We start from the raw sequence: 27738 nt of genomic DNA on the forward strand, positions 1-27738 counted from the left end.
CCCGGAGTGAGCCCTGAATTATGGCGGCCGCTGCGCTGACGCCGCATGGAACTGTCTTTCCAGAAGAGGGGCGATGCGGTTATTTTGTGGAAAAGAAGAAGCGGTTCTGCAGGATGGTGGTGGCAGCCGGAAAAAGGTTCTGTGGTGAACACGCTGGAGCCTCGGAGGTCTGGTATCGCCTTACCCTCTCGAGGGTCGGAAATAAGTTTCCTGGTCCGGCACCTCCCCTCTGACAGATTTCTGCTTCAGCCCCCTGGATTTTGCAGCTTTTCCTGTGATAAACGAAATACTGGCCTCCCTAGGGAGAGATGATGAGCCGTAGTGAAGTGCATTGTTTTATTTAAGTAAAGCGCCAGCAGTGACCCGTTTATCTTGATACCAGCTCATGGTAATGCTAGATTTTAGTTTTACTGCAGACTACCGCTTCTTGCGCTCGGCTCACTCTCCGCCTTCCTGATGGGAAATGGTGGTTTAGAAAGAAGAGTGATCAATGAAAGAATCCAAGGTTTCACTAATTGTGTTTTCATTGTTTCGTGAACGATAATCACGTCTTGTGAATGCGGTTGAGAGAAACTTCCAAAAATTTTTTATTTAGACGTACAATCTTTTGAAAGCAACTAGTAACTACTTTGCTGAAAAGGGGAAGGAAAGATTTAAAAAACACGTAAGAATGAATTCTTTTAAAATTGAGAACAGAAAGTGTACAGTTTTGCTCGGTTGTACATATGATTGTATTGTCAAGCAGCCTATATTTTTATGTATGTGTATTTCTTTAGGGTATATATGACAGGGCATTTAAAAACAAGATCAGCATAATGCTTATAGAAAAAGATCATGTTTCATAGGTTTTAGGAAGGTTAAGCCATAGAGAAAACCATTTGATTTCCTGCCTTCTGAATATCCAGTATTATTTACATTATTTTTCTTTGTTAGATGGTTTATCCTCCTAGGCAATATCCAGTACCAATACCGCTGTAGAACCCTTTCATCTGCTACTGATGCCTCATAGCTATAGCTCTAACTCATATTTTGATTTAACTGATACTTGGCTGGAATGAAGTGTACTGAAACAAGCTTATTCTTTTTTTGACCTGTGACTTACAGGAACTCTGAAGTACACTTTATGTTGTATTTTGAGAGGACCAGCAAACATCCCCTGACTGAAAAATGAATTTTATGATTGCAGAAGGATTTTGTTCTCCCTGTTATAAGGCCTGGTATTTCACCTTAACCAGACGTCCAGAAGATGACAGCAGATGGAAACAGTAGTAGAGTATGACTAGATCCTTACAGGGTAATCCATATTCCTGGAGAGGAATGACATCATGTTATTAATCTCTTGAAAAAAGACTGAAAAGCTCCAAGTGGAAACACTTTCAATGACTAGTTTGGTTTTCAGTTTGGGGTATCCTGGGCTTGCCTGGTTGCTGAGACAGTAAAGAGTTTGCTTGCAATGCTGGAGACCCAGGTTCAATCCATGGGTTGGAAAGTTCCCTTGGAGAAAGGCATGGTCACCGACTCCAGTATTCTTGCCTGAAAAATTCCATGGACAGAGGAGCTTGGTGGGTTACACAGTGGGACACACTGAGCAACTAACACTTTCACTGAATCTTTAATTTTTGTTATGATTGAGTATATTGTTCCCATCTCTTTTTTGAAGTGTCATATATGGCTGAGTTATAAGTACAAGTATAACTTGTACTTATTTTTACCCAGTGTTTCTAATGTGGGGATGATTTAGCACCCCCAAACAATGTTTGAAGACATTTTGGTCGTCGCAGCTGAAGACTGTTTCTTGCATCTAGTGGCTAGAGGCCAGAGATGCTGCTAAACATCCTACAGTGGGCAGGACAGCCCCCACAAAAAAGAATTATCCAGCCCCAAATATCAGTACTGCCAAGGTTGAGAAGCCTTGTTTCTAACAAATAACAAATCCTAAAAGTACTTTCTTCCTGTACTCATCATTCATTATACTTTGGGACGTTAACATAGAGTCTTCTCCTTCATGGAGTTTAGACTTTAAAGTCAGCAAATAGGGAAGAATATGTGCTATATCTTCAAAAGATATTGAAAAGTCTCTTAACTTGTTCAAGAAGTTCAGTGAACATCGTTTTGTGGATACACTAGGAGGCAGAACAGAACTGAAATAGACTGAAAAAGAAATTGTTAACACTAGTAATGAACACAGCATTTGCTGTATGAACAGCACTGTGCTAACATTTCTTTTGAAACCTATTAGCTCAATTTTTACAACCCTTGAGAAGATACCTTATTCTTGTCTTTCATATGAGGCAGTAAGACTTCAGATCATAAAGTTAGGAGCCGATAGCTAGGAACTAATAGAAAAATTAGGAATCTAAGCAGTCTGACCTTTGGTTTTGACTGTTACACTATACAGACTTGCCAACACTATTAACTATTAACTCCTTTATTTTTTCTGAGTACTTGTAGTTAAATCAATGTAACTTAGAAATGAATAGGATGTTATTATTCTGTACCAAAAGCTGCAAAGCCAACAGAGTATGATCACGTACCAAGTGGTTAAAAGACCGTATAGACGTCCCTAACTGACTGTGGTTCAACTTATGATTCTTTGGCTTTATGATACTGCAAAAGCAGTGAGTGTTCAGTAGAGAGCATACTTTGAATTTTGAATTTTTCATCTTTTCTGGGGCTAGTGATATGCAGTACTGGGCAGTGTCAGGAGTAAGGGCTCCAAGTCAGCCACAATATCACAAGGGTAAACAACTAATATGCTAACTGTCATTCTGTACCCACACAACCATCTGTTTTTCACTTTCAGTACAGTAGTCAATAAAATACATAAGATATTCAACACTTTATTATGAAATAGGCTTTTAGATGATTTTGCCCAACTGTAGACTTTTGATAAATGTTCTGATCACATTTGAGATAGACTAGGTTATGCTATAATGCTCGGTAGGTTAGATGTATTAAATGCATTTTTGAGAATATGTCAGCTTAGGATGGGTTTGCTGCTGCTGCTGCTAAGTCACGTCAGTCGTGTCCAACTCTGTGAGACCCCATAGATGGCAGCCCAGCAAGCTCCACCATCCCTGGGATTCTCCAGGGAAGAACACTGGAGCGGGTTTCCATTTCCTTCTCCAATGCATGACAGTGAAAAGTGAAAGTGAAGTCGCTCAGTCGTGTCCAACTCTTAGCCACCCCATGGACTGCAGCCTACCAGGTTCCTCCGTCCATGGGATTTTCCAGGCAAGAGTACTGGAGTGGGGTGCCATTGCCTTCTCCATACAATGGGTTTATCAGAATGTAATTCCATCATAAGTTGAGGAAGATCTATCTTTAGTTGTGTCTGAGACACAATTTTCCCACACATTTTAACATCTCTAAAATCAGAATATTTTTTAATATCAATGATATTATGATTACGTAATATAATCGATATGTCGTAATTTAAACCGGCAGCATTTTTTTCCTTGGTGTCCCTAGAATAAGAGCGTATATCTAGTCAGTGCTGTCATAGATTGAAAATTACATATGTAGGCTTTCTCTATAACCTGTTTGAAGCTGTAGATCAATGTTATCCAAAGCAATATTTGCTCATATATACCTAAACGAGCTACACTAAAGGTTTTTTTTTTAATTGAAGTATAGATGAAGTGAAAATTTAGTCGCTCAGTCATGTCTGACTTTTTGCAACCCCATGGACTGTAGCCTACCAGGCTTCTCCGTCCATGGGATTTTCCAGGCAAGAGTACTGGAGTGGGTTGCCATTTCCTTCTCCAGAGGAACTTCCCGACACATGGATCAAACCTGGGTGTCCCACATTGTAGGCAGACGTTTTACCATCTGAGCCACCAGGGTACAGATGTACAATACAGTGATTCACAATTTTAAAGGTTATACTCCATTTACAATGGTTACAAAATACTGGCTATATTCCATGTGTTGTACAATATATCTTTGTAGTTTATTTTATACATAATGGTTTGTACCTCTTAATCCTCTGCCCCTATAATGCTCCTCTCCCCTTTCCTCTCTTCACTAGTTTGTTCTGTATATTTGTGAGTCTGTTGCTTTTTTTCCTTATTTTCGCTAGGAGTATTGTTTTTTTAGAGTCCACATATAAGTGATATCATATAGTATTTGTCTTTCCCTGTCTGACTTATTTCTCTGACCATGTCCTCCAAGTCTATCCATTTTGTTGCAAATGGCAGAATTCCAGTCTTTTTAAAGGCTGAATACTATTCCATAGGGGGTATGTGTGTGTGTTTACCACATCATCTTAATCCATTCATCTGTTGATGAATATTTACGTTGCTTCTATATCTTGGCAATTATAAATAATGCTATTGTGAACATTGGGGTACACATCTTTTTGAATTAGTGTTTTTATGGATATGTACCCAGAGGTGGAATTGCTGGGTCATACAGTAGTTGTATTTTTTGTTTTTTGAAAACCTTCCTTACTGTTTTCCACAGTGACTGTACCAATTTACATTCCTACCAACAGTGAATGAGGATTTCCTTTTTTCCACATGACTGTCAGTATTTGTTATTTATGTTCTTTTTAATGATAGCCATTCTGACAGGTATGAGGTGATATCTCATTACACTAGAGATTTGTGTTTTAAACTCGATGATCTGATTTTGGGAGTGTTTTGTTAATGTGCCTTTAAGGTTTCCTTAATCTTGTTTTAGGATAGCATAAGCTTATGATTATACTGAAGCTGTATCTAGTATCTGTAAGCAATAAACTTGATATATTGTTAGAATAAATATGTTCTTTTTTCGTTGTTGTTTTTAGGAAGAAAATGCTCGGAAAAGAATTCTGTGTCCTTTAGATCCAAAACAGTAAGTATGGGTTGGAGAAGGGTTTTTCTGTGCTAGAAACAGTGATTATCACAGTCTTATTTTAAATAATTTTCTCTTTAAATTTAGCACAGTATATGAAGATCGACTAGCAAAGCATCTGAAAAAGTGTAACTCAAGAGAGAAGCCGAAACCTGTAAGTGTTTGGTCAGTAAAATGGAATAGTAAAATAGGTGCTATGTAATATTTATATGTACTTAGTAGATTACAAATATGAGCTTTTAACAAAGCTCTTGCTTCAAGAGACTGAAATACGGTAAATACATCTGAGTGTATATAGGACATTAGACTGTGAATCCACTAAGAGTCCTAATTTAGGTAACAGATGATTTTGCAACAAAAATAGTATTCAGAGAGTAATTCCACAGTTTACTTATTCAAAAATACTTACTTAGTGCCAACGCTAGTGGTAAAGAAACCACCTGCCAGTGCAGGAGACCTAAGAGACACAGGTTCATTCCCTGGGTCAGGAAGATCCCCTGGAGGAGGGCACGGCAACCCACTCCAGCATTCTTGCCTGGAGAATCCCATGGACAGAGGAGTCTAGGGGCTATAGTCCATAGGGTAAAAAAGACTCAGACACAACTGAAGCAACTTAGCACATTAGCATACAAGTTTATTTCAATAAAATATGATCCCAGTCTTCAGTGAACTCTTAAGTTCAATGAAGTAAGTGTACATGTGATAAGAGCACATACTTGCATTAAAATTAAATCTAAGGGATCAAGAAAGACTTTCCAGAGAGAGTAACAGTTGAACTGAGTCCTTTTTTTAAATATATACTTCTTTTTTTTTTCTTTTCTGGCTCTGCTGGGTCTTCGTTGCTGTGTGGGGTTTTTTCTAATTGTGGAGAGCAGGGTCTACTCTCCAGTTGCAATATGCCAGCTTCTCATTCCGGTGGCTTCTCGTTGCAGAGCACGGGCTTTAGGGTGCGCAGGCTTCGGTAGTTGTGGCACATAGGCTTAGTAGTTGCTGCTCCTAGGCTCTAGAGCACAGGTCCAGTAGTTATGGGCATAAGTGCACCTAGATAATAATCTTCCTGGATCAGGGATCAAATCTGTCTCCTGCATTAGCAGACAGATTCTCAACCACTGGACGACCAGGGAAGTCCCAACAGCACTGTCATTTGACAACAAATTATCCCCATACATTTCCAAATGCCTCCTAATTGAAAACCAGTAAGCCAAATGGCGTAAGTTTAAAAAGGAAAAAATTTTACATTAAGATGTGTAGTAGAAAAGTGATGACTATCCCTAGTTAGTCTCTTAGTAAAAAGAATGTTGCCTTTATTTTCAATATGCATGGAGATTATCTGGCTTCCCTGGTGGCTCAGACGCGTTCTTTAGAACCTGCCTGCAATGCAGGAGTGTTAGTGTTAGTCACTCAGTAGTGTCTGACTCTTTGCAACCCTATGGACTACATGTAGCCATCAGGCTCCTCTGTCCATGGAATTCTCCAGGCAAGCATACTTGAATGGGTTGCCATTTCCTTCTCCAAGGGATCTTCCCAACCCAGGGATTGAACCTGGGTCTCCTGCCTTACAGGCAGATTCTTTACCATCTGAGCCACAAAAGAACCTGGGTTCAGTCCCTGGATTGGGAAGATCACCTGGAGAAGGGAATGGCTACCCACTCCAGCATTCTATCCTAGAGAATTCAATGGACAGAGCCTGGCAGGCTACATTCCATGGGGTTGCAAAGAGTCGGACACAACTGAGCAACTAACATTTTCACTTTCACAGGCATGGAGGTTCTCTTCCTTACCTAACTGTTAGGCTTTAGTTAAAGCAAGCAGATTGAATATGTGTTCTGAGAACAGTTTGAGAGAAAAAGTGAATTTATTAAAACTGGAATACCCCTGTGAATTTCCTGGTGATCCAGTGATTGGGACTCCATGATTTCACTGCTGAAGAACCAGGTTCAGTTCCTGGTTGGGGAACTAAGATCCCACAGGCTGAGTGGCACTGGGCCCCCCAAAAAATGGAATACCCATGCACAGATTTCATTGCATGCTAGGGACACAGTGAAAAGGAAAGGGAGAAAAGCAGTGGGGTGACGAGATAGAGAAAAGAAATATAGAACAGTTTTTGTCTAGTACACTATGTATAACATGAAACCCAGGTTTTGCTTTACTAATAGTTGTAGCCGTTAATAATTTTCTGTTATAGTTTTGTCAGTTATCCAACAAAACACTCTAATACTCACTTTCTAACCTGTTCCACTTAATCAGTAGTTTCTCTTATTACCCATATAAGTAAAAGTAGCAACCCACAATTCGTACATTACTTTTCTGCCATTTGTATAACTAAAGCCTGTGCATTAATGTCTAATGTCTAATGCATAACTAAATTACTTTACATAATGTCTCAGGAGTTGTTTTCACCTTCAAAAGAGAATTTGTAAAAAATTACACTATTTGATTCATTTATGTCTACATGGTCTAATATGTAGCCACTGCTGTTGCTGCTGCTAAGTCGTGTCAGTTGTGTCCGACTCTGTGCAACCCCATAGACAGCAGCCCACCAGGCTCCACCATCTCTGGGATTCTCCAGGCAAGAACACTGGAGTGGGTTGCCATTTCCTTCTCCAATGCATGAAAGTGAAAAGTGAAAGTGAAGTCACTCAGTCGTGTCCAACTCTTCACGATTCCATGGATTGTAGCCTACCAGGCTCCTCCATCCATGGGATTTTCCAGGCAAGAGTACTGGAGTGGGTTGCCATTGGCTTCTCCAATGTAGCCACTAGCCATGTGTAACTATTTAAATTTGAGTTAATTAAAATTAAGCAAAATGAAAGTCCGGTTCCTCAGTCACACTAGCCATATTTCAAGGCTGTAGCTACCATGTTAGCTAGGGCAGATATAGAACATTTTCATTATTGAACATGTTGAATTAGATCCTTACTTAGAGTCTTTCTGTCTCTGAAAATGGACTAGAAATATCTCACTATGTTAATTTACACAACATAGTATCACAGGACATTTCTATATTCTGTTTTAATTAGTATTTTAAAATAGAAGGAATCAGACCTAAACCATTGTAATATTTTTTCATATGTGTTTGTGGCCATGCTACCTATCTGATAAACAGCCATTTGTAGTTGGGCCTTTGTTTTTGCTTTAACAGTTAGCAAAAGTAACATCCTCAGTCTATGCTAGAGATAGGTAAAAATGTTAATAGAAATTACGAATGAATTTCTTTAGACTGTAAATGTCTATTCAGATAGCCACCTCACTAGAATGTAAGATCCAGCAACACAGAGGTTTTTGTCTGTTCTGTTCACTCTGGTGAATCCTCAGCAACTAAAGCAAGTTAAGGACCAGACTAGTCACTCAGTAATTATTTATGAATAATTTTTTCATGAATAAATGAATGGAAGAAAGAGAAGATGGCCGATGCAGAGTATTAGAAGGAATGAATCAGTTTTTCACCTTAATTTTTGTGAACTCTTCACATTAATAACTTTTGTTATCATTTTGTTTTTGTTAAGGACTTCTTTATTCAAGATATTAACGCAGGTTTAAAAGATGAAACCGAAATACCAGATCAATTGGTAAGTACTTGACTTTTTAATTTTATGAGGTGTTCTAGAGTATCTCCACACTGTAAATAAGCTTACAATTATTGTTCCAATTTTTGAAATAAATTAACTATTTTGACGTAAAGTGCATTTTCTTATAGAATCAATGTTATCAGTTCCCAGACCAGCTCATTTCCCATTTTTGTATATAGGTTCCAATTTCGTCTCTCTCTGAAGAGCAGCTGGAAAACTTAATTAAGAAATTGAGAAAAGCAAGTGAAGGTAAGTCTGCCTAAATTTACAAGTTAAATTTTATTAGAACAATGAGGTAGTGTATGAGTTGAACTTGCGTGGTAGCTCAGTCAGTCAAGAGTCTGCCTGCAATGCAAGAGACCCAGATTCGATCCCTGGGTTGGGAAGATCCCCTGGAGAAGGGAAATTTCTCTGTGGTTTAATATTACTACCATTGCTTAGAACACTACAGTTTCACACTTGGTTGTTTAGGCTTGTGTGCTTTTATTTGGCACAGGTTTGAACTGCACACTTAAAGATCAAATTATGTCCCATCCAGCATTGCATGATGCCCTTAATGACCCTAAAAATGGTGATTCTGCAGCCAAACATCTGAAACAGCAGGTATGTTTAAGCCATAGTAACTCTACTAAAAATGGCCTTTTTGTTCGTTTGTCAGAAGCTAACATTCTATTTTTTCTAAAATAGTATTAATGAAATTTTGTTTAGATTATCTTTCATGGTACAGAATCTCCATTTCAAATAAGGTTGTTCAAACATATATAGAAAGTCTTTGGCATAGATAGGGTTCTGAGTACTGCATGTTAACTATTTAAAAGCAGGAGAAAAACTTTAAAGCCAAACAAAAATTACCATTGTGAACATGGTGCCCTATACAGAAATTGTCTTGCTGTTTTTCCATTTGAGCCACATGTTTTTTGTTCTAGTTTATAAAATAATCTCGTGAAGTTTGCAGGCTTCTATTTTAGGTAACATTGAAAATTTAAAGTTACTTGGTCCAAGAAGATGCTTTGTTGAATTTGGAGCAGGAAAGGGAAAATTATCTCATTGGGTTGATATTGCCTTAAAAGATGCTGAAAAAGTTCACTTCATCCTAGTAGAAAAGGTGACCACAAGATTCAAGGTAAGTGAAATCCACACTGTGGTGTATTTGTAGCCAGATTTTGTTTGCACTTAAAAAGCCTCTAAAAGAAAATGAGTTTTTTGTGTTTATTTGATTATAGTTTTTTATTCTAATTATATTGATGACTTAAAGGTAATTTTTTAATCTAAATTTCTGAGTTCTTAAAATAATAACAAAAACAAGGAGATATGTGAAAAGAGCCAAGCTCAAGCTAGCAGTTAAAAGTCTTGAGTCCTTACTACCTCTGAAACTTACTGTTTGTTCAGTAAACATTTATTGAGCATACCACCAGAACCATGACAGATACTAAGTAGATAAAGTCAAATAATACAAGAGTCCCTATGTTCTATTATGTTCAGAGTGAAAGTGAAAGTCAGTCGTGTCCGACTCTTTGCGACCCCATGGACTATACAGTCCATGGAATTCTCTGGGCCAGAATACTGGAGTGAGTAGCCTTTCCCTTCTCTAGGGGATCTTCTCAACCCGAGAATCAAACCCAAGTCTCCAGCATTGCAGGCAGAGTCTACCAGCTGAGCCATAAGGGAAGCCCACTTATATTTAGAAAGAAGAGACAAATAGATAAATGATTATTTTTTTAATGGTGTTAAAATATGAAGGAAAAAAAAAGATGCTGCACAGAATACAGTGTGGGTTCAAAGGAGGGAGTGACAAGTTTTACTGCAGGGAAGGGATGATAAATGGCTACATAGAAAAAGTGATGTTTGAGGTCTGTCTTGAAAAGTGAGTATTTGCTAGGTACAGGGTTTGAGAAGCATTCTAGGAAGCAAGAACAGTGTAACCAAATGCCTGAAAAGACAGGGGAACACAGAAACATTTCTGTGTGATGGAAGTAATGATGTGAAGTAGAGTTCAACAGTGAGATGGGAGAGGTGGGACAGATTCTGGAAGGGGTCATATTTTATGCTATGGAAGGAGTTTGACTTTATCCTGTTACATGCTGGGGATACAGTGGAAACAAGATTTAATTCTTGTCTTCAAGAAGCTTACATCTAATGGGACAGTATTGGTTTAGTACGCTAAGTGATAAGTACCAGATATGTAAGAGTTCTACCAGAAGATAAAACACCAGCCTCAGGTTTCCTGAGGAGAAGGAAGCAGCAAAGAAGAGATTTAAGGAGTATATAAGGATTGGTAAAGTAAATAGGGTTTTAAAAGTTCCTCTTAGCAGTACCATTAAAGCTGTATCAGAAGAGTATGAAACTTGAACTAGGGAGATTAATAATAAGATACTATCCTATGATCCTGGAGAAGGCCCTGGCACCCCACTCCAGTACTCTTGCCTGGAAAATCCCATGGACGGAGGAGCCTGGTAGGCTGCAGTCCATGGGATCGCTGGGAGTGGGATACGACTGAGCGACTTCGCTTTCACTTTTCACTTTCATGCATTGGAGAAGGAAATGGCAACCCACTCCAGTGTTCTTACCTGGAGAATCCCAGGGACGGTGGAGCCTGGTGGGCTGCCGTCTATGGGATCGCACAGAGTCGGACACAACTGAAGTGACTTAGCAGCAGCAGCAGCAGCATCCTATGATCCAGGTAAGAAATGGGCCAGAGCTAAGGATGTTGCAGTGAGACAGAGAGGAGGGAAAGAGTATGAGAAATGTAATGATAGTGGGAGCCATGAGACTTGGTTAAGTAAGACGGAGGAGTTAATTCTGGTGACCTTTTGTGCCTTAAATGACTTAAGTGGTGTTCTTCCCTCAGACAGGGAATGTGCCAGGATGAAGGGGAAGAATAGTTCAGAGGGAGAAATAATGAGTTCAGTTTTAGGTGAGTTTGCTGTTGAAGTAGAACTTTCTGTTTGACAATTGGGTTTGTGTGTGCTCATCGAAACGGTCCGGGCCACCATGTAGATTTATCAATCATAGGTATATGGATATAGGTGAGAATGGTTGTGATCTTTCAGGGAGGGTAAGAAGAGAAGCAAGCCACAAATAGTGTATTAGGGCCTGATAAAGATAAAGGAACTGGCAAATAATCTTAGGTAAGTCAGTTAACATCTATGAACATTAATGCCTTCATCAGTGAATTGGGAGTTTTTAGAATTAAAGGAAATAATGTGTACATTATAATTTGTGAAATGTTCAAGGCTTATAAAAATGTGAGGGCTTCCCTGGTAGCTCAGCTGGTAAAGAATTCACCTGCAATGCAGGAGACCCCGGTTCAATTCCTGGGTTGGGAAGATCCGCTGGAGAAGGGATAGCATACCCACTCCAGTATTCTTTGGCTTCCTTGGTGGCTCTGTTGGTGAAGAATAACCTGCAATGCAGGAGACCTGGGTTCGATCCCTGGGTTGGGAGGATCCCTTGGAAAAGGGAAAGGCTACCCACTATAGTATTCTGGCCTGGAGAATCCAATGGACTTGTTATTTTCTGTCACAGAATATACAATTAACAATTCTACTTTTTAAATACTAAAAAATAAGATGGAAAATTATTAGCTCTGACTTTTGAAAATAAATAGAAATCTTTTTATTTTCATAAAGCTTTTTTTTCCCTTACGTGAAACCCATTGTTATAATAATGTTCTATTTGTACAGGTAGATGGCAAACACAGAAAGAAAAATTCAGTGTTTGAAAGACTTCAAATCGATATTCAACATTTGTGTTTGAGTAAGTTGCATAACTTTCAGTTGCTCTTCCATAAATCAAAGAACTTTCAAACTCTTGAGGGTTGCTTAGAAATCCAATCAGGCAGAACAGTGCTTCAGGAAAAACAAAGATTAATCCATTTTTAATGTAGAATTTTATATCTAACATTTAGATACATATAAATGGGATGAGGGTTGACACTCTAAGAAATTGTTTTTCAGGATCAGCTAGACATGAAATGTCATACTAGAGAATAGTTTAAAAATTTTGATAATATGCCCTTATCTTGCTTATTTGTGCTGTTATTACTGAGTTTGTTCATGCCGTACATTAGCCTTCTGCCCATTGTTAACATGACTTTACCAAAACTGTTATGGAAATGAGCTAGTTCTCTGCCTAACTAACTTGTGAAAGATACTCCCACAATTTTAAATTGTACCAAAGAAAATAACCCATCTCTATGGAACTTATTTCATACACACACACATACCCATGAATCATACTTTTTAATGCCCTTTTTGTACCTTTTTTAGTTTTTCACATTATTTACAATGAAAATAATACAAACATATGCCAGCAACCTCTTCTGCTAATTTTAATTCAACCCTGTAATGCAACCCACCATTGGCCCATATAGTAAATAAAATTTGTTCATTGAGTTAGTAGATAATTCATAATTTTTTTTACTTGGTCTTTTAAAAATGTATTTAAGGTCCTATGTATAGCACAGGGAACTATATTCAATGTCCCCTGACAAACCATATTGGAAAAGAATATGAAGAAGAATATATATATATATATATGTTTATATAACTGATCACTTTGCTGTACAGTAGAAATTAACACATCATTGTAAATGGATTATACTTCAATTTTTTAAAAGAGGTATAACTTTAAAAATTGCACTTTAATTATCTTAAATTGTTCTAATACATTTATCAAGTATTCTGTTAGTTGCCATCTTCCTGAAAAATTCTCTCCTGGATCCTTCAGACCTGTTCCAGTCTAGACTGGGCATGCTGTCTTCTGTTCCTGGGGCACAACTGTCAACCTTAAAACTCATCATTCTCATACTGGGGATTCCCTTCACTCTTGTAGGTTGAAATTTATTTTTCCACATTTTCTTTTTCTCTTTTGGCCATCCTGGGCGGCTTTTGGGATCTTAGTTGCCCAACCAGGGATCGAACCCTCAGCAGTGAAAGTGCGAAGTCCTAACCACTGGACCTTCAGGGAATTCCCTATTTATCTACATCTTATCCCACATCTTCCTCTGTTGATTTACTCTTCTTGGGCAAAGACCTCCTCTGTAGCTTCCTGAGAAACACTTGAATTAGAGAGAAATGTGATGCCTTGCATTGTCTGAAAATATCTTTAACTTTACCCTTACACTTGATTTGGCTGGGTCTTTTCTGTTTCTGGGGCTTCCTTTGTGGCTCATCTGGTAAAGAATCTGCCTGCAATGCAAGAAACCTGGGTTTGATCTCTGGGTTGGAAACATCCCCCGGAGAACGGAAAGGTTACCTACTCCATTATTCTGGCCTGGAGAATTCCATGGACTGTATAGTCCATGGGTTCACAGAGTTGGACACGACTGAGTGACTTTCTATTTCTAAGAATTTTGAAACTATTACTCCATTAGTATTGTTGTTCAAAAGTTCAGTGCTGTTCTGAGTCCTGACCCCTTGTATATCATCTCCTTTTTTCTTTCTAGAAATTTATAGGCTCTTTTCTTTGTCCTCAGAGTTTTAAATTTTCACAGTAATGTGTCTTGTAGTCATATTTTTACCTATTGTGTTGGGCACTTGGTATGCTGTTCTGTTTATACCAGTGGTTCTCAACTAAAGACAGTTTTGGCCCTCAGGGAAAATTGACAATGTCTGAGATATTTTTTGTTGTCAAAAGATTAGACATGTTGCTGGCTAGATGGATACAGGCCCGAGCCCTGCTAAATATCCTATAAGGTACAGTACAGTTCTCCACAACAATGAATTATTGGAGCCAACAGTTAATAATGCCAAGGGTGAGAAATCCTGATTTAGAGATTCCAGTATTCTCAGCTTTCTGGGAAATTTTCTTGCATTCTGAGTAATTTCTTTGCGTTCTTTCTTTCTTAATTTTCTCTACTTCAATTTTTATTTTCTCCCTTAATGGGAGAACTTTTATGATTTAGTTATTAGACCTTCTGGAATAGTTCTCTACTTTTCTTGACTTTACTTCTCTGTTCTATATCTTTTATCTTTTTTTTTTTTATACTTTCACAGATTTCTTCAACTTAATTTCTTCTATGATAGTTTTAATTTCTAAGATCTTTTTCTCTGAATTTATCTTTGTTATTTTAACTGTTCTTTTTTTCATAATGCAGTATCTTTGTGAGGATATTAACAGTACGTTTTTTAAGAAGTATTCTCCCTTTAGAGTCTGTTTGCACTCGGTTGCTCTTTTCCATTTGTTTTGGTCTGTCTTTTTCAACTTAGAGGCTCTGCTCAAACATCTGTGCTTTTTGATGGTGTGTTCATAGTAAGGATCGAGGGACTATGAACTCTTGAGTCTTTAAGTGGAATTGTTGACTTCAATTTCCAGTTTGAAGTAACTTGTTTAAAACATGACCTTTCCTCTTGGGCTGATCGGGTTCCCCAAATAACACTTTTTGATCACCTGCCTAGAGGGTCAGAGTCTAGTTACTAATGTTGTGGGACCCAGTGAGAAGTAAAAGCTTCATCCATATGCATACTCACTCAATCCTGCTATTTTACCACACATCAACTTTCTGCTTCGGGCTTCCCTCATGGCTCAGACAGTAAAGAATCTGCCTGCAATGTGGGAGGCCCAGGTTCGATCCCTGGGTTGGGAAGATCCCCTGGAAACGGGAATGGCAACTCACTCCAGTATTCTTGCCTGGAGAATTCCATGGACAGATGAGCTTGTCAGGCTACAATCCACAGGGTCACAGAGTCAGACACGACTGAGCGACTAACACACACACACACACACACACACACGACTTTCCACTTCTTAGCGTCCATCAGTCCAGTGACCTCCTGTCTTAATTGCTTCAGAGGATTATCTAGTTGTCCACCAGTTGGTAAAGAGGTAATCATCAAGTGGCTATGAGATGTGGATCTGACTACTTCTTAAACAGACTTTCTGCCAGTGCACTGTTATTCATAACATAACGGTCTCAGCTCTTCTTCCAAAATTCCTGATGCCCCCAATTCCATAAGAGCTTGCTTAGACAACCTTTTTCTTCACTCTGATATATAAGTTTCTTAAGTCACTTTACATGGGCAAACTGTTCCACTTGTTAGCAATTTCTTCTAGCATGTGATACCATCTGAAAGCAAGCAACAGAAAATTTGAAATATTTACTAAGGACCTCCATTGGACAAATAACTGTGCTGGGTGCTATAGCTGAATTTGTAGGGGGAAACATACTTTTCATTTCAGAAACTTAGAAAAAGGAAAATGAATTGGATGGTGGGGGGTGGGGGTGTTGGGAACGGAAGCCATAACTGTGTGTGATGTTCTGCATTTTGCTACATTACCTTGTAGATGTCTTTTTTTTATATATATACTAATATTATGACTCTTTTATTCAGAACAGTGTGAAAAACTAAAATAATGTCTTATTCTTATATAAGATTATATCTTATTCAAGATACAATAAAGGCTATATTTTTAGTTTGATAATTTTGAGTATATAATATTGTGTAATGTAAAATGTTGGTTGTATTATTCATGTGTATTTGTCACATATATTAGTTATGAAAAATAAACCTTGTAGGGAAATTGTTTAGTCCTTTTATCACTCGGTAGTAATATTTAGCTAAATAAGGCTTCAACAGGGTAAAGTTCTGAGTCAGTATGGAATAGCACTGGCCTAAAAAATCAAGAAGCTTTAAATTAGGAGTAAAGGACCTGCTGGGGATAAGGTGGGAAGAAAAGGAAAACAAAGAACTTTTTAACTACTTCTCTCCATATCAGTAGTCATCTGTTACTTATCAAGTCACTACATCTTTGAGCCCCTTATTTCTAAGCTATAAAGTGAGAATTTTTTTGTTTGTGCCTCTTTTGGCCCTAAAATTCAAAGATTCTAGTTAGTTCTCTTTGGAAGCCCACTTAATGCCTTATCTCACAAGAGAACTAACAGTTCTTATTTCATTTCAGACAAGATTCCTTTGCTAAGCAAAGAAAAACTACCTGTTGTAGGAATTGGAAAGCATCTGTGTGGTGTGGCAACAGGTATGTAAACATATGAGTAATGTTGAGATGAACACATTAAGTTTTAGCATGAAAGCGTCTCTTTTCAGTAGCTTTAATCCCTTGTTTGTAACTCATTATCTTGTTAGTAGCATTCGCCCTGTATTATATCCAGTTTTAGAGCTTTCCTATTTAGTTGCTCATTTTGGCCACTTTGCAGGATAAATTAGGAGTTTTTGTAAATGCTGTATCATAAGGGCTTCCCTGGTGGCTCAGACGGTGAAGTGTCTGTCTGAAATGCAGGAGACCTGGCTTTGATCCCTGGGTCGGAAAGATGCCCTGGGGAAGGAAATGGCAACCCACTCAAGTACTCTTGCCTGGAAAATCCCATGGACAGAGGAGCCTGGTAGGCTTCAGACCATGGGGTCGCTAAGAGTCAGACACAACTGAGTGATGTTAAAAAAGGGTGGGGGTGGGGGGAACCTTAAAGTTCTTTGGGTTATATTTCATCCAAAAAGGAAATCAGTCATTTACAGAAGCTATTATGGTTCTTTTCCTGAAGCTACTCATTTTTTTAGAATTGCTTAGGAAGGACTCTCCCACTAGAAGATGATTATTTATCAAAATTCTAGGGGAAACAAAAAAAGAAATGTTAAGATGTGTTGTCTTAAACTTGGATCCATCAGATGTAGTATGATAAAGTAGACAGAACATGGGCTTTGAAATCAAACAGTACAGGGTTCAGCTTTGTTGTGTAACTCTGGCAGATTAAACTTTGAGCCTCCGTGAGGCCTACTTTCCACATTCTGACCCTCTTCTTCTTAACTCTTCACTGTTTCTGTGAATATCTTACATTTCAAGACTGACTCTGAATGTCACCTTCAGCAGATGCTTAGCTGATGCCTTTCTTCTTTCTTTTTTTGGGTTTTTAAGCTCAAAACTTCCCTGGAATATATATGTAGAAAACATAATTTTTTTCTTTGCAAGTCATTTCCTCAAAAGGGTAGGAAACATGAGAGCCAGTTTGAGTAGCTGGACTACAGTTTTTCAAATTTTAGATCTTAAGCTTCACATAGTTTTTTGGGGGTGGGGGGAGTTGACTTGTTGCAGAATAAATCATTAGAGAAAATTATTCAGTAATGAGAAAAGAGCAAATATGAACAAAGTTGATATTAGCACAAGTATAAAGCTAAGTAAGTTTTTGTTGTTGGGCTTTTAAAAACCATACTGCCTAATAAATGTAAAAATTACTTATTTTTAAAGATGATGTGGTTTGGGGGGGCCACATAATTGTGTTTGCAGATCTTGCATTACGATGTTTGGTTGAAACCTATGCTGCCAGTTGTGAGGAAAGGAATGAAGAACCTTTAGCCAAACGCATAAAGAATGATAAAACAGAAAAAGAAATTAACACTTTGGCCAAGGAAGGAAATGAAAAAAATATCCCAGAGAAGTGGACCCCTGTGGCTGGCATTGTTATTGCACTCTGTTGTCACCACAGGTGTGATTGGAGACATTATGTGGGCAAAGAATATTTCAGGGCTCTGGGCCTTGGAGCAGTGGATTTCCACTATTTCCAGCGAATGAGTAGTTGGGCGACTTGTGGGATGCGAAAAACGACTTTGGAAGCTTCAAATAGTTCCACAAAAAGAAGAGATAAACAGAATGATGGCAGTGAAGAGCATGATGATGGAGGATGCAGAATCACTGATGACAGCCCTGAGAGTTTGCCTGGGTGAGTGACTACTTTGAAGCGCACAGCACTAAGGCAGAAATACTTTATTATTACTGTACTTTATTTTTAGATGAATACTGCCAAAAATTCATTCATGAAAATATATTTTACCATGTAATTTTAGAATAAGTTAAAACACACACACTTTTATTATGGCATTAACAAAACGTATCTTTGAAGCATACTTAGAACATACTGTGGGTTATTTAGCAGTTTGTAAATAAATAGGAATAGCTAAAATAATTTTATAAGGTTTTACAGAATTTTAATAATGTGTTATATGTGTTTATTCAATTTAGGTTTCTTACTGTTGAAGAAAAGAAGAAAATAGGGCATCTTTGTAAACTGCTGATTGACCAAGGCCGAATCAAGTATTTACAGCAGAAAGGCTTCAGTCCTACTTTACAGTACTATACAGACCCTCTGGTGTCTTTGGAAAATGTATTGTTAACTGCTTTACCAAATCATTCTTCATCACCAGAAACAAGTGCTTAACAGGAAAGAAATTTTGAACAACATCTGTCTTCCACCAAAAAAAAATTTTTTTAATTGTATTTTTATATTCATGGAAATACCATTTAAATAGCAGATAATGTGAACTTTAAAAATGTTTTGGCCTCGTTGAACCTAGGTAATGGCTTTGTTTTTTACTTTAGAAATCCAAACAGTAGAGAATTCACCAAATTCCCAAAGCAATCCTCTTCAACAGGGCATCTTGAATTATACTATCCATCAGCATCTGTGGAGTTTGGGGAAGTAGTCGAGCAGTTGACTTGGTTACCTGAAACACATACCATGCCAACATGTAACTAGTACATTCACTTTCTATTTGCATTAATTTTAGAAACTTATTTTCCTTTGGTTTTATTTAATACTTTTTATTTTTCAAGTTCAAGATGTAATGATCAATTATCAGTTTACAACAAGGACCAATCTGAGAATTTGGTTTATGTATGGATTTTTTGTCCAGGCAGATCTGGAAAGAATAATTAATTGTGATTATTTGTTTCTATTACAAATAAATACAGAAATGTTCTCAATCAATTAATGAATTTATCTTCAGATTGCAAGAGCCATACCTGTATTTATATATTATCAAAATTTATCCATGACAGACACTAAAACTAAAGAGGTAATTGGATAATTACCTCTTGGATAATAACTAATTGGATAATTATCTAGTTAAAACTTCAAAAAGGATACTTATAAGCCTAATTCACAAATTAAATTGAAATTTGTAAATAACTTCTGAAGTTAATTAGGCATCAGTATCTTTTAATGGATCATTTTTACATATATAAGGACAATTGCATGTATATTCTCTCCTGTTTGGGAAGATAATTTGGAATAAAGTAGAAATTAGATAGTGATACCAAAAACCTCACTTTTGGGCCTCAGCTCATAAGCAGTTTCTATGCACAAGTAAACATTAAACCAAACATATGGTAGGACTGTTAGTCTTTTCCTCATCTCATCCTTGGTTTTTTTCTGCTTTATTTGTAAAAATTGTCTTAATCATTGTACATTTGCCAAGATAAAGATCCAGAATTACTAATTTAGATATTATAATGATATTCTTAAATAACTAGTATTTGTAGGTCTGTGAGTATGTTAATTATAAAGTCTAGCACATTTTTACTTTCTGACCTTTCTACTTAGGTCTTACATATATCTCATGAGACTGCCTAGGTTCAGATCCTTACTACTTGATCTCTTTGTGCCTCAATTCCCCTCTTGAAATGGGGATGACGAAGATAATAATACCTCACAGGGTTGTCATATGAGCATTAAGTGATATAGCATATTAAAATGCTTAGAACAGTTCTAAGTACAGAGTAAGTACTTAATAAATATTATGTTTTTAATAGTACTAATTCATAGAAATATTTTTAATGACAGACTTGGTTTTATTATCTCTGTTTAAGTTGTAACCTTTTTTCTCTTGTTGTAAGTTCTATGTCAAATATTAAAGTAGTTGGATTATTTTTAAAATTAGCTATTCATGCCTGCAAATTGAGACCATAAAGGAAGATGATAATACATCGTAATAATTAACCCCAATTTTGCTGAGTTAGGCAATGCTAATTTGTGTCATACAGTCTGTTTTACTTTATTCAACAATTTATGCCTGGAAATAAAAAGATATTCTACAACAGACATTATCTCTGTTATATTTCATAAAACATACATACGCACACAAGAATTACACTGATGAAGTCCTGTGGACCATTTAGCTTAATGAATGTTTCTGACAATAATACCAGGTACTCTGTGGGAAGATAAGCCATAGAGTACTTGCTGTAGATCAACATGCCAGCTGTAGGTAAAGATTATTGTTTTCCCCAACCTTGCTTATTTCCCTTAAGATAACATGAGACAGTGAATATGTGGGATATACAAAGGAGCTATTTCTTGACCGGCAAAATTTGCAGGTTCAGTAAACTCCTTAAACTTTAGATTGATCTACACAACTACCTCTTCCTGCATGTCCCACAGGTACATCACATACACTGTGTTGAAACTTAAGTTCATGTTCCACTTCTACCACCAAACCAGCTTCATTTCCCCATCTCAGCATCACCAGTCATCTAGTTCCAGCCAAAACCAGATTCATCCTGGACTCCTCCTTTTTCTCATTTTCATTCAGTCATCAATTCTGTCTCCTACCTGTCTTTTATATATTTATACTCTGCTATCCAAACCTAGGCCCCAAAGTATTACAAATTTTTTACATATCTTCCTCCAGTCTGTCCTCCATGTTACTGTTTATGCAACCTTGCTACAACAGATCTAATGACCTTCCTTGGATGTTGGTAAAAATATTTTTTCCAGCTGAAAATACTCTTTACCTTTTGCTTGGATTATACCTGCTCTTCAAAGTAACTGAAGATGTAACTAAATTCTGTCTTTTAACTAAAAAATTCTTCACATTTTAGTGAATTATAAAACAATGTTTTCTATTACTATCGCTTATTTTTTATTAATAGATAATTATGCCCTTTGTCCTCTTCCCCTTGGGTTAAGTCATTCTATTCATAGTTAAAAAAAGCAACAAAAAGGTTTTAATTCTAAATTATCAGTGATCAAAATCTGTACATCAAAAACTCACATTGTAACTCTTGGCTAAAATCTATGTTCTTTTGATACATTTCACTCCTAGGGACAGTAGCAAAATGTTTTTTCTTTAGTCAATTTTTTCTATTTGTGGATTATTGCAGAAAAGGGAAACAGTAGGGAAAGTAGTGTTTAATGAGTAAACTGACATAACAAACAGAATGAGGCAGTGAAGCTTTAAGAATTACATCTTCATTCACTTGGTTGTGCTTCAAGTTCTTGACCAAAGAAATTTATTTCCTGACTCTACTTGAAAGACTTCTTAACATTTTTACAACCTTTCTCTCCAAGGCTTTATCAAAATTGTGAACACATTTGAATTTCACTTTTTTTTTCCTTCAACAATATTTACTAAGAGACTAGGATTTGACAGAAAAGGTAAGATGGAATGAAAAGTCTATAAAGGAATTCATATATATATATATATATATATATATATACACACACACATACACACATTACTAAAAAGAATTTTTAACCTGTGTTATATACAGATCTCATACCTGCTCTCCGTGACTCCTGTATATATGTGTGCATAAACTGAAGGCCGAATAATTCCCGTTCCTCTTCCTCTTCTATGTTTTCACTGGGAGGAAGTGTTACTTCCAGTTTCAATGGGTTGTCTCGGAAGTTGACAAACCTAGCAGTTCACCAAAAAACAGTATTTTTATAGGTGCCATAGAAGTGTACATTTATTTTCCTGGAGAAAGATCAAATGATAATATACTAAATTACTCTTTTTTAACTGGTTTCAATAACTGAACATCTTGGTGAGATGTGATATATCCCAAGAATCTTTAAGTTTCTTTCCTAGAAGAAAAAAATATTAGCTTTAGACAAATTTTTCAAGCTTGTAAAAGCAATTATTAGTCCATAGCATATGTTTAATGTGGTATAAGTTAACTTGCAAGAGCAATCCCAATGCATCTCAAAAGTACAATTAATGCTATGAACTTAAATTTTCTGCATATTTTTAAAAGTATGTCTTATCTATCGTATTTTCACCACCGGGTACAGGGCAATAGTTGCTAAATAAATGATTCTGTTGAAAGTTGCGGGATTTGTTGTGAATTCTAATGTCTTCTGCTCACTGTCAGGAAATTAAGTTTTGGAAGATACTTGAGGAAGATCTGTTAGTAATTAACTTAGTAAAAAGTTATATTTAACATTACCTGTGTCCATTTGTAGTTATTTAGAAGGAAAATAATCACTGTTCTTACAGTTTTGGTGTTTATATCATGGATAAAGTTAGCAATTATAAAGACGATTTTTAGGAAGATGTCACTAACAGATGGCATTCCTTAAAGCTGATAAATCCCACTACTGTTTTAGTTTCAAGGATTCTTGAGTAATTTAGGCCAGTATTATATGAATCCTATTTATAAATTATAGCACTTCAAAGTTGGAAGAGATTTTTAAATGTATGTAAATGAGAACTCAAATCTATTCATAACAGTTTCTTCATATTACTTTGTTCTGCAGCCAGAAAGGAACATGTGAGTTCCGTGTCTATAAGTTTTACCTTAGATTGGTCATCTTTTCCATACACACTGGAATATCTTGCAGTTTATTGTTGCTGAGAACAAGAGTACTCAGATTTTTCATACTGCTGATTGTTTCTGGCAAGCATGTTATTTCATTCCGTTGCAGCCATAATGTATGTAGATTTTGCATTCTAAAGAATTAAGAGGTTTCTGTGATTAATCACATATAATATGAAAACCCTGGTTCTTATTAACTTAAAAAAATTTAATGTCATACTATATAATATCTTGTTTAACCAGTCTATCTGAGTTAACCGACTTAACATTACCTGATTTTAGGGAAACTGCATCAGGGAGCTAATCTCCATCGACAGTACAACTCCCATGTAGTAGTAGAAATGAAGTCAAGGTATTCTACAATTCTTCACTATTTCATAGGATTTCTTGCAGAAGAACTGCTAAAATGTTATCTAACCTTAGTTAGAATCTTAAAAGCAAACTCAGAAATTATTAATTTGCCCATTTAGAGCAAGGCAAGTATGCATATTGTTTAACAGTGTGGGCTCAGGCCAGGGTGCAGGTGTTGATTAGTCACTAAGTCATATCTGATGCTTTTGAGACCCCAGGGGACTATAGCCCACCAGGCTCCTCTGTCCATGAGATTTCCCAGGCAAGAATCCTGGGGTCAGTTGCCATTTCCCTCCAGACCCAGGGATCGATCCCCACATCACTTGCATTGCAAGTGGATTTTTTACAGCTGAGCCACTGGAGGTTGTGGGTGCCTGGGTTCAAATCGTAGCTGTCACACTTACTGTGATCTTCAGCAATTCACTAACATCTCTACATCACTTTCCTCAATCAGTTTTTAAACTGCACAGAGCAAGCCCTAAGCAATGTTGTTATTGTGGCATATTCTTGTCAATTTGTTCATGTCAGAAAGTCCATTTTTCTGTTCCAAACCTCATGCCCCCTCCTTTTTTTTTGTCTGCACCACATGGCTTGTGGGATTTTAGTTCCCTGGACCAGAGATGGAATCCGAAGTAGCACTAAACAAATCTATTGTGAGTGATTATCTCTGGGGTCTCCTTTGTTTTGTTTGCTTTTCTTATTTGTCATAGATGGCTTCAACACATCTCTTGGTAGCAAAAAAAAAAGTTTTTTTACCTTTCTATAGTGTCAGGAAGTTGTTCAAGTCTGTTGCTTCCCATATCAAGCCACTCAAGGGCAGGCATGTTCAACACAGCAGGAGGGATTGTAGTAAAGAGGTTCATACTCAAATCAAGGTGAGTAAGCTTTAACAAATTGCTGAGCTGAAGAGGAAGGCAAAGTTTTTCAAACTGTCCACAATGTAACTACTACAACACTCACATTGGTAAAGGAGATATTTCATGTCAAGGAGTGTTTGCGTTATGCTTGGGCTTTATTTACTCATAGAAATCCATAGCAAATTTGAGAGAACAATAAAGCTAAATAACCTCCAGATAAATGAAAAGTTCTCACAGAAAGTTCATCTATTCAAAGAAAATATCTTCCAAAATCACCAAGCTCCAGGGTTTAGAGCACCCACCTGGCAGAAGCTTTTGTTTTTCTTTCTGTGAGTAAATATGTTTTCCTTTTATCTAGTAGTCGAGATTTTCCTGGGAAAACCCAAAGTTCAGAATAATATTTATCTTTGTTAAACCCTCTTTTTTGTGCCTGATGCTTTACACATGTTATCTCAGTCATAGAATTTACTGTTTGGTAAATTCTGTTTTTTAAATTAAAATATTAATAAAAAATTGATTGAGACTAACAGCACCAGTGTGCTCAGCTTAAGAAAGCAAATATATTGATATCACTGCCCTCTATATACATCTCCCTTCTTCCTCTTGAACGATAACTCTATCCTGAATCTGGTATCTATTATTCCCATGCATTTTCAAATGTTTTTATTACTATACATAAATGTATGTTTTCTATGTTTTTCTCTATATATATTACTATTATGTGTATTTTTTCAGAAACAAAATTATCTTTTTATATGTTTTAAAGATGATACTAATCTTTCTTTAACTTGATTTTATCTCTCAGTGTCAGTCTTTATATGAATCCTATTGATGCATACAGCTCTAGTTTAGTCATTAACTTTACAAAGTCAGTACCTTTTTTCCCTTTTACGGACAAAATGGTTTAGAGAGACCATGGGACTAGAAATCATGGAGCTATGATGTGCATTCAAGTTTTCATGGACCTAAAGTCACAAAATTTCTTTATTTCTCTTTCTTCTGTAGTGAAAATTTCAAAATGTAAGAATTTAGTTAAGTTTTATAAAAGATTCTCCATTTAGTTAGGCAACTCTATGTTTTCTTTCTGTCTCAAGGCACATTCAGATTCATTCCACAACTTTAACTAAAACTTCAAAAAATGCAGAGATACAGTGATTATGGGTAATGCAAAAAGGCAGTTTTCCATTTAGTAGTGATATTCCTCCAACTTTAGAATTCAAGTGATGAAAAAAAAACTTTTTCAAAACCTGTCATCAGATTTTAAATTTTTCAGATGGTTCAGAATTGCATATAAAAAGATTACTTTTGCATTAGCATAATTATGTTTGTGTGTTACAGTGTTGCATCTTAATGGCTTAGAGATACATTTCCTGTAACAGGATTTCTCAATGGTACTAAGATCCTTTGGTTCTAGAAGAATGAAGAAAGATATTACAACCATTATAATCTAAATCTTCATTTTGCATATGTGAAAACTTAGACCTAACTTAGGTAAAATGGCATGTTCAAGGCCACACAGCTACTTAAAGGCCACACTTAAGGGGAGGGAGGAGGGAGGAGGGTTCAGGATGGGGAGCACGGGTATACCTGTGGCAGATTCATTTCGATGTTTGGCAAAACTAATACAATATTGTAAAGTTTAAAAATAAAATTAAATTAAAAAAAAAAAAGAAAAATAATTCCAGGCTCATGATCTCAGTTCAGTATTTGTTCCTATAAAACCTTTAAGTAAAGACATTAAGGTTAAGATAGGTTATTAGACATGCCCAAATTCACTTTTTACTGACAGAACCAAAGCTAAAAACAAAATCACAATAATTAGGAATTAGAAATGAAATATTTATTGGCCTTCTCTTAGATAAAAAGAAATTGTCCCTATGATCATGATTTTCATCATAATCAAGTATGATAACCAAGATGAAGTGAATTTTATTCTTTTATATAACTCTTATCCTGCAAAATCATTGTTTTCTAGGCAAAGCACCATGGAAATTTCCTTTGCTAATTCATAAGAGCCTTAAATATGCTTGAAAATAATACAAGAATCTGTATCTCTATGATCAGTTTACCAATAAGATATACCGATGAAAGTTTGAAGGCTTCACAAGCTCATTGCCTTGGCTTTTCCTTGGTAGAGCCTGGGAAGCTAGCAAATATACTTCCTAATCGGAAGAATTCATGTCTTTTCACTTCACCTGTATCTCAAAAGCTGATCACCTATAAAACCAACAGATAAAAAGAGTTTTTCTGTCACCACACTGCCTGTGCTTTATGGTAAGGACATTCATTCAGTATTACGTAATGACTTCATACTGAGCTGAGCCTTCAATTCTGGGAATAGAAACACGATTCTCACCCTGGCCTTCAAGGAGATCACAGTCTAGTCAACAAATAATGTCGGTACTGTGCCAATAATAGAAATATCTTTTATGCTAAATAGGTCTTTCTCTAATTAAAAACATGCTTTAAAATAATAAATTGTTTTCTCTACATATTTTCTGAAATAAAATTTATAGCATTTTTTCATTAGTGTTATTTTTAGTGATCATACAGGGGAGAAATAAATCACTATTAGATGGAAAATATAATCATAGGCATTTACATCATTCTGACCTCTTGTGGAAGATCACTTATGTCTCTGTTAACAGCAAGTTCAAGTTTCTCCAAGCTGGCACAGTAACTTAGTTCCATGGGGACAGTTTTGATTCTATTGTAACTAAGAATCAGTTCCTGAAGTCTAGTGAGCAGTCCTATGGAAAAATAATACACAATAAATAGCAGAGGGATATAAAATACTGTTTCCAGTTATTAAGTATTACAGCATAACTTACTTTCCAGGTTCAAATTGGGAAATTCACATTTGGGCTCTTCCCTTTTCCTGGTATGTGTCCTGCCCCTTCTTCAGAAAAGCAGCAGATGATTTATCAGTCCATGCAAAAAATTTTTTTTGTTCTGGTTTATCTGTACTATATCCTGACCAGTTTTCCATTTGGGGATTTTTTTCCCCCTCTTTTAAAGAATTTTATCTAATTTTTCTTTCTTGTCTTCAATCAGTTCCCTTGTAGAAGGAATAACTGAACTAACAATATTGTTTCCAGAATCAATACAATATTATTTCCAAAGAGACTTTTCTTGCATTAAAACCTCATCTTGAATCACCTCAGTAAACCCAGAAGCTTGGACCCCCTGGAAGCTTCAACTCAGATGTTTAGAGTTTTCTCAAGATGTAGGGCTATATAAAGATGAGATCTTTATTCCATGTATCAAAAAAAAATTCTCAATAAAAAACACAGGAATAGAAGCAATCTTCCTTACCAATTCCTCGAGGTATCTCAGTAATTGTGTTTCGAGATAAATCTAACACAATAAGGTTCTGGAACCTCCCAATGAATTCAGGAATTTTCAGCAAGCCAATTCTATGAAGTTGCCATTCCTGTAGCTGATTCAGTTTTAGTAGAGAAGAAGGGAGAGTCTAAACTCAAGAAAAAGAAATGACAGGGTTACTATATTACTTAAATTATTTCAGTATCATGCCACATTGAAATGTGATTGTAGAGATATTACTTGATTTGTAAAAGAAATTAGGAATATTTTTTCTTTAATGAGTTACATTTCCAAGTGCTTTGTGCTACTTCTAAGTTTTAAGAACTTTACTTTCCAGGGGGGATGCTAAACCTTCAAACCCCAGTCAGAATAACATAAACAAAAATAAGGTATTTTAGTCAATATTGCTCACACATAGAGCTGTGTTCTAAAGATTCTTCATTAGGCTTAATGAGAGTACATATGTTATTGAAAATGAG

At 36.4% G+C, this 27738-nt stretch overlaps 2 protein-coding genes across 23 annotated transcripts in view; one reads left to right on the top strand and one right to left on the bottom strand.

The window, feature by feature from the left end:
• Positions 1-20229, top strand: TRMT13 (tRNA methyltransferase 13). 19 transcript variants are annotated; one of them, XR_015160568.1, is made up of 12 exons: positions 21-167; positions 4790-4836; positions 4924-4990; positions 8343-8405; positions 8585-8654; positions 8902-9008; positions 9361-9528; positions 11254-11319; positions 12089-12161; positions 16305-16379; positions 17640-18072; positions 18372-20229. XR_015160568.1 is itself a non-coding variant. In XM_086391417.1 (12 exons), exons 2-12 carry the CDS (start codon positions 1247-1249, stop codon positions 18565-18567), a joined length of 1326 nt encoding a protein of 441 aa, XP_086247543.1. In that variant the 5' UTR covers positions 41-167; positions 1187-1246; the 3' UTR covers positions 18568-20229. The 19 variants fall into 19 exon arrangements, 13 of the variants coding, with proteins under 13 accessions (XP_086247542.1, XP_086247546.1, XP_086247541.1 ...); XR_015160569.1 differs by having other exon boundaries at positions 17839-18072; XM_086391417.1 differs by lacking the exon at positions 11254-11319 and adding an exon at positions 1187-1273 and having other exon boundaries at positions 41-167.
• The window catches only part of LRRC39 (leucine rich repeat containing 39), a 21908-nt gene continuing 12282 nt past the window's right edge, over positions 18113-27738 (bottom strand). For 3 of the 4 annotated variants that reach the window (XM_086391440.1, XM_086391439.1, XM_086391438.1), the window contains 6 exons: positions 27251-27407; positions 26549-26685; positions 23835-23980; positions 22709-22861; positions 21690-21826; positions 18113-18853 (listed from right to left, as the gene is read on the bottom strand). In XM_086391440.1, the coding sequence (XP_086247566.1) occupies positions 18798-18853; positions 21690-21826; positions 22709-22861; positions 23835-23980; positions 26549-26626 (570 nt within the window). In that variant the 5' untranslated portion in view covers positions 26627-26685; positions 27251-27407 and the 3' untranslated portion in view covers positions 18113-18797. The remainder of the gene's footprint in view (positions 18854-21689; positions 21827-22708; positions 22862-23834; positions 23981-26548; positions 26686-27250; positions 27408-27738) is intronic. The other variant, XR_015160570.1, reaches the window with a different exon arrangement.

Source organism: Bos grunniens, chromosome 3 (assembly GCF_055505025.1).
Source record: "Bos grunniens cultivar Pamir isolate PY7600 chromosome 3, Bosgru_T2T1.0, whole genome shotgun sequence".
Taxonomy (NCBI): domain Eukaryota; kingdom Metazoa; phylum Chordata; class Mammalia; order Artiodactyla; family Bovidae; genus Bos; species Bos grunniens.

Coding starts and splice junctions, on each gene's coding strand:
- TRMT13 (XM_086391428.1), top strand. CDS start 21: ATGGCGGCCGCTGCGCTGACGCCGCATGGAACTGTCTTTCCAGAAGAG. Junction 4,991..8,342: donor CAAGAGAGAAGCCGAAACCT/GTAAGTGTTTGG, acceptor GTTTTTGTTAAG/GACTTCTTTATTCAAGATAT. Junction 12,162..16,304: donor TATTCAACATTTGTGTTTGA/GTAAGTTGCATA, acceptor ATTTCATTTCAG/ACAAGATTCCTTTGCTAAGC.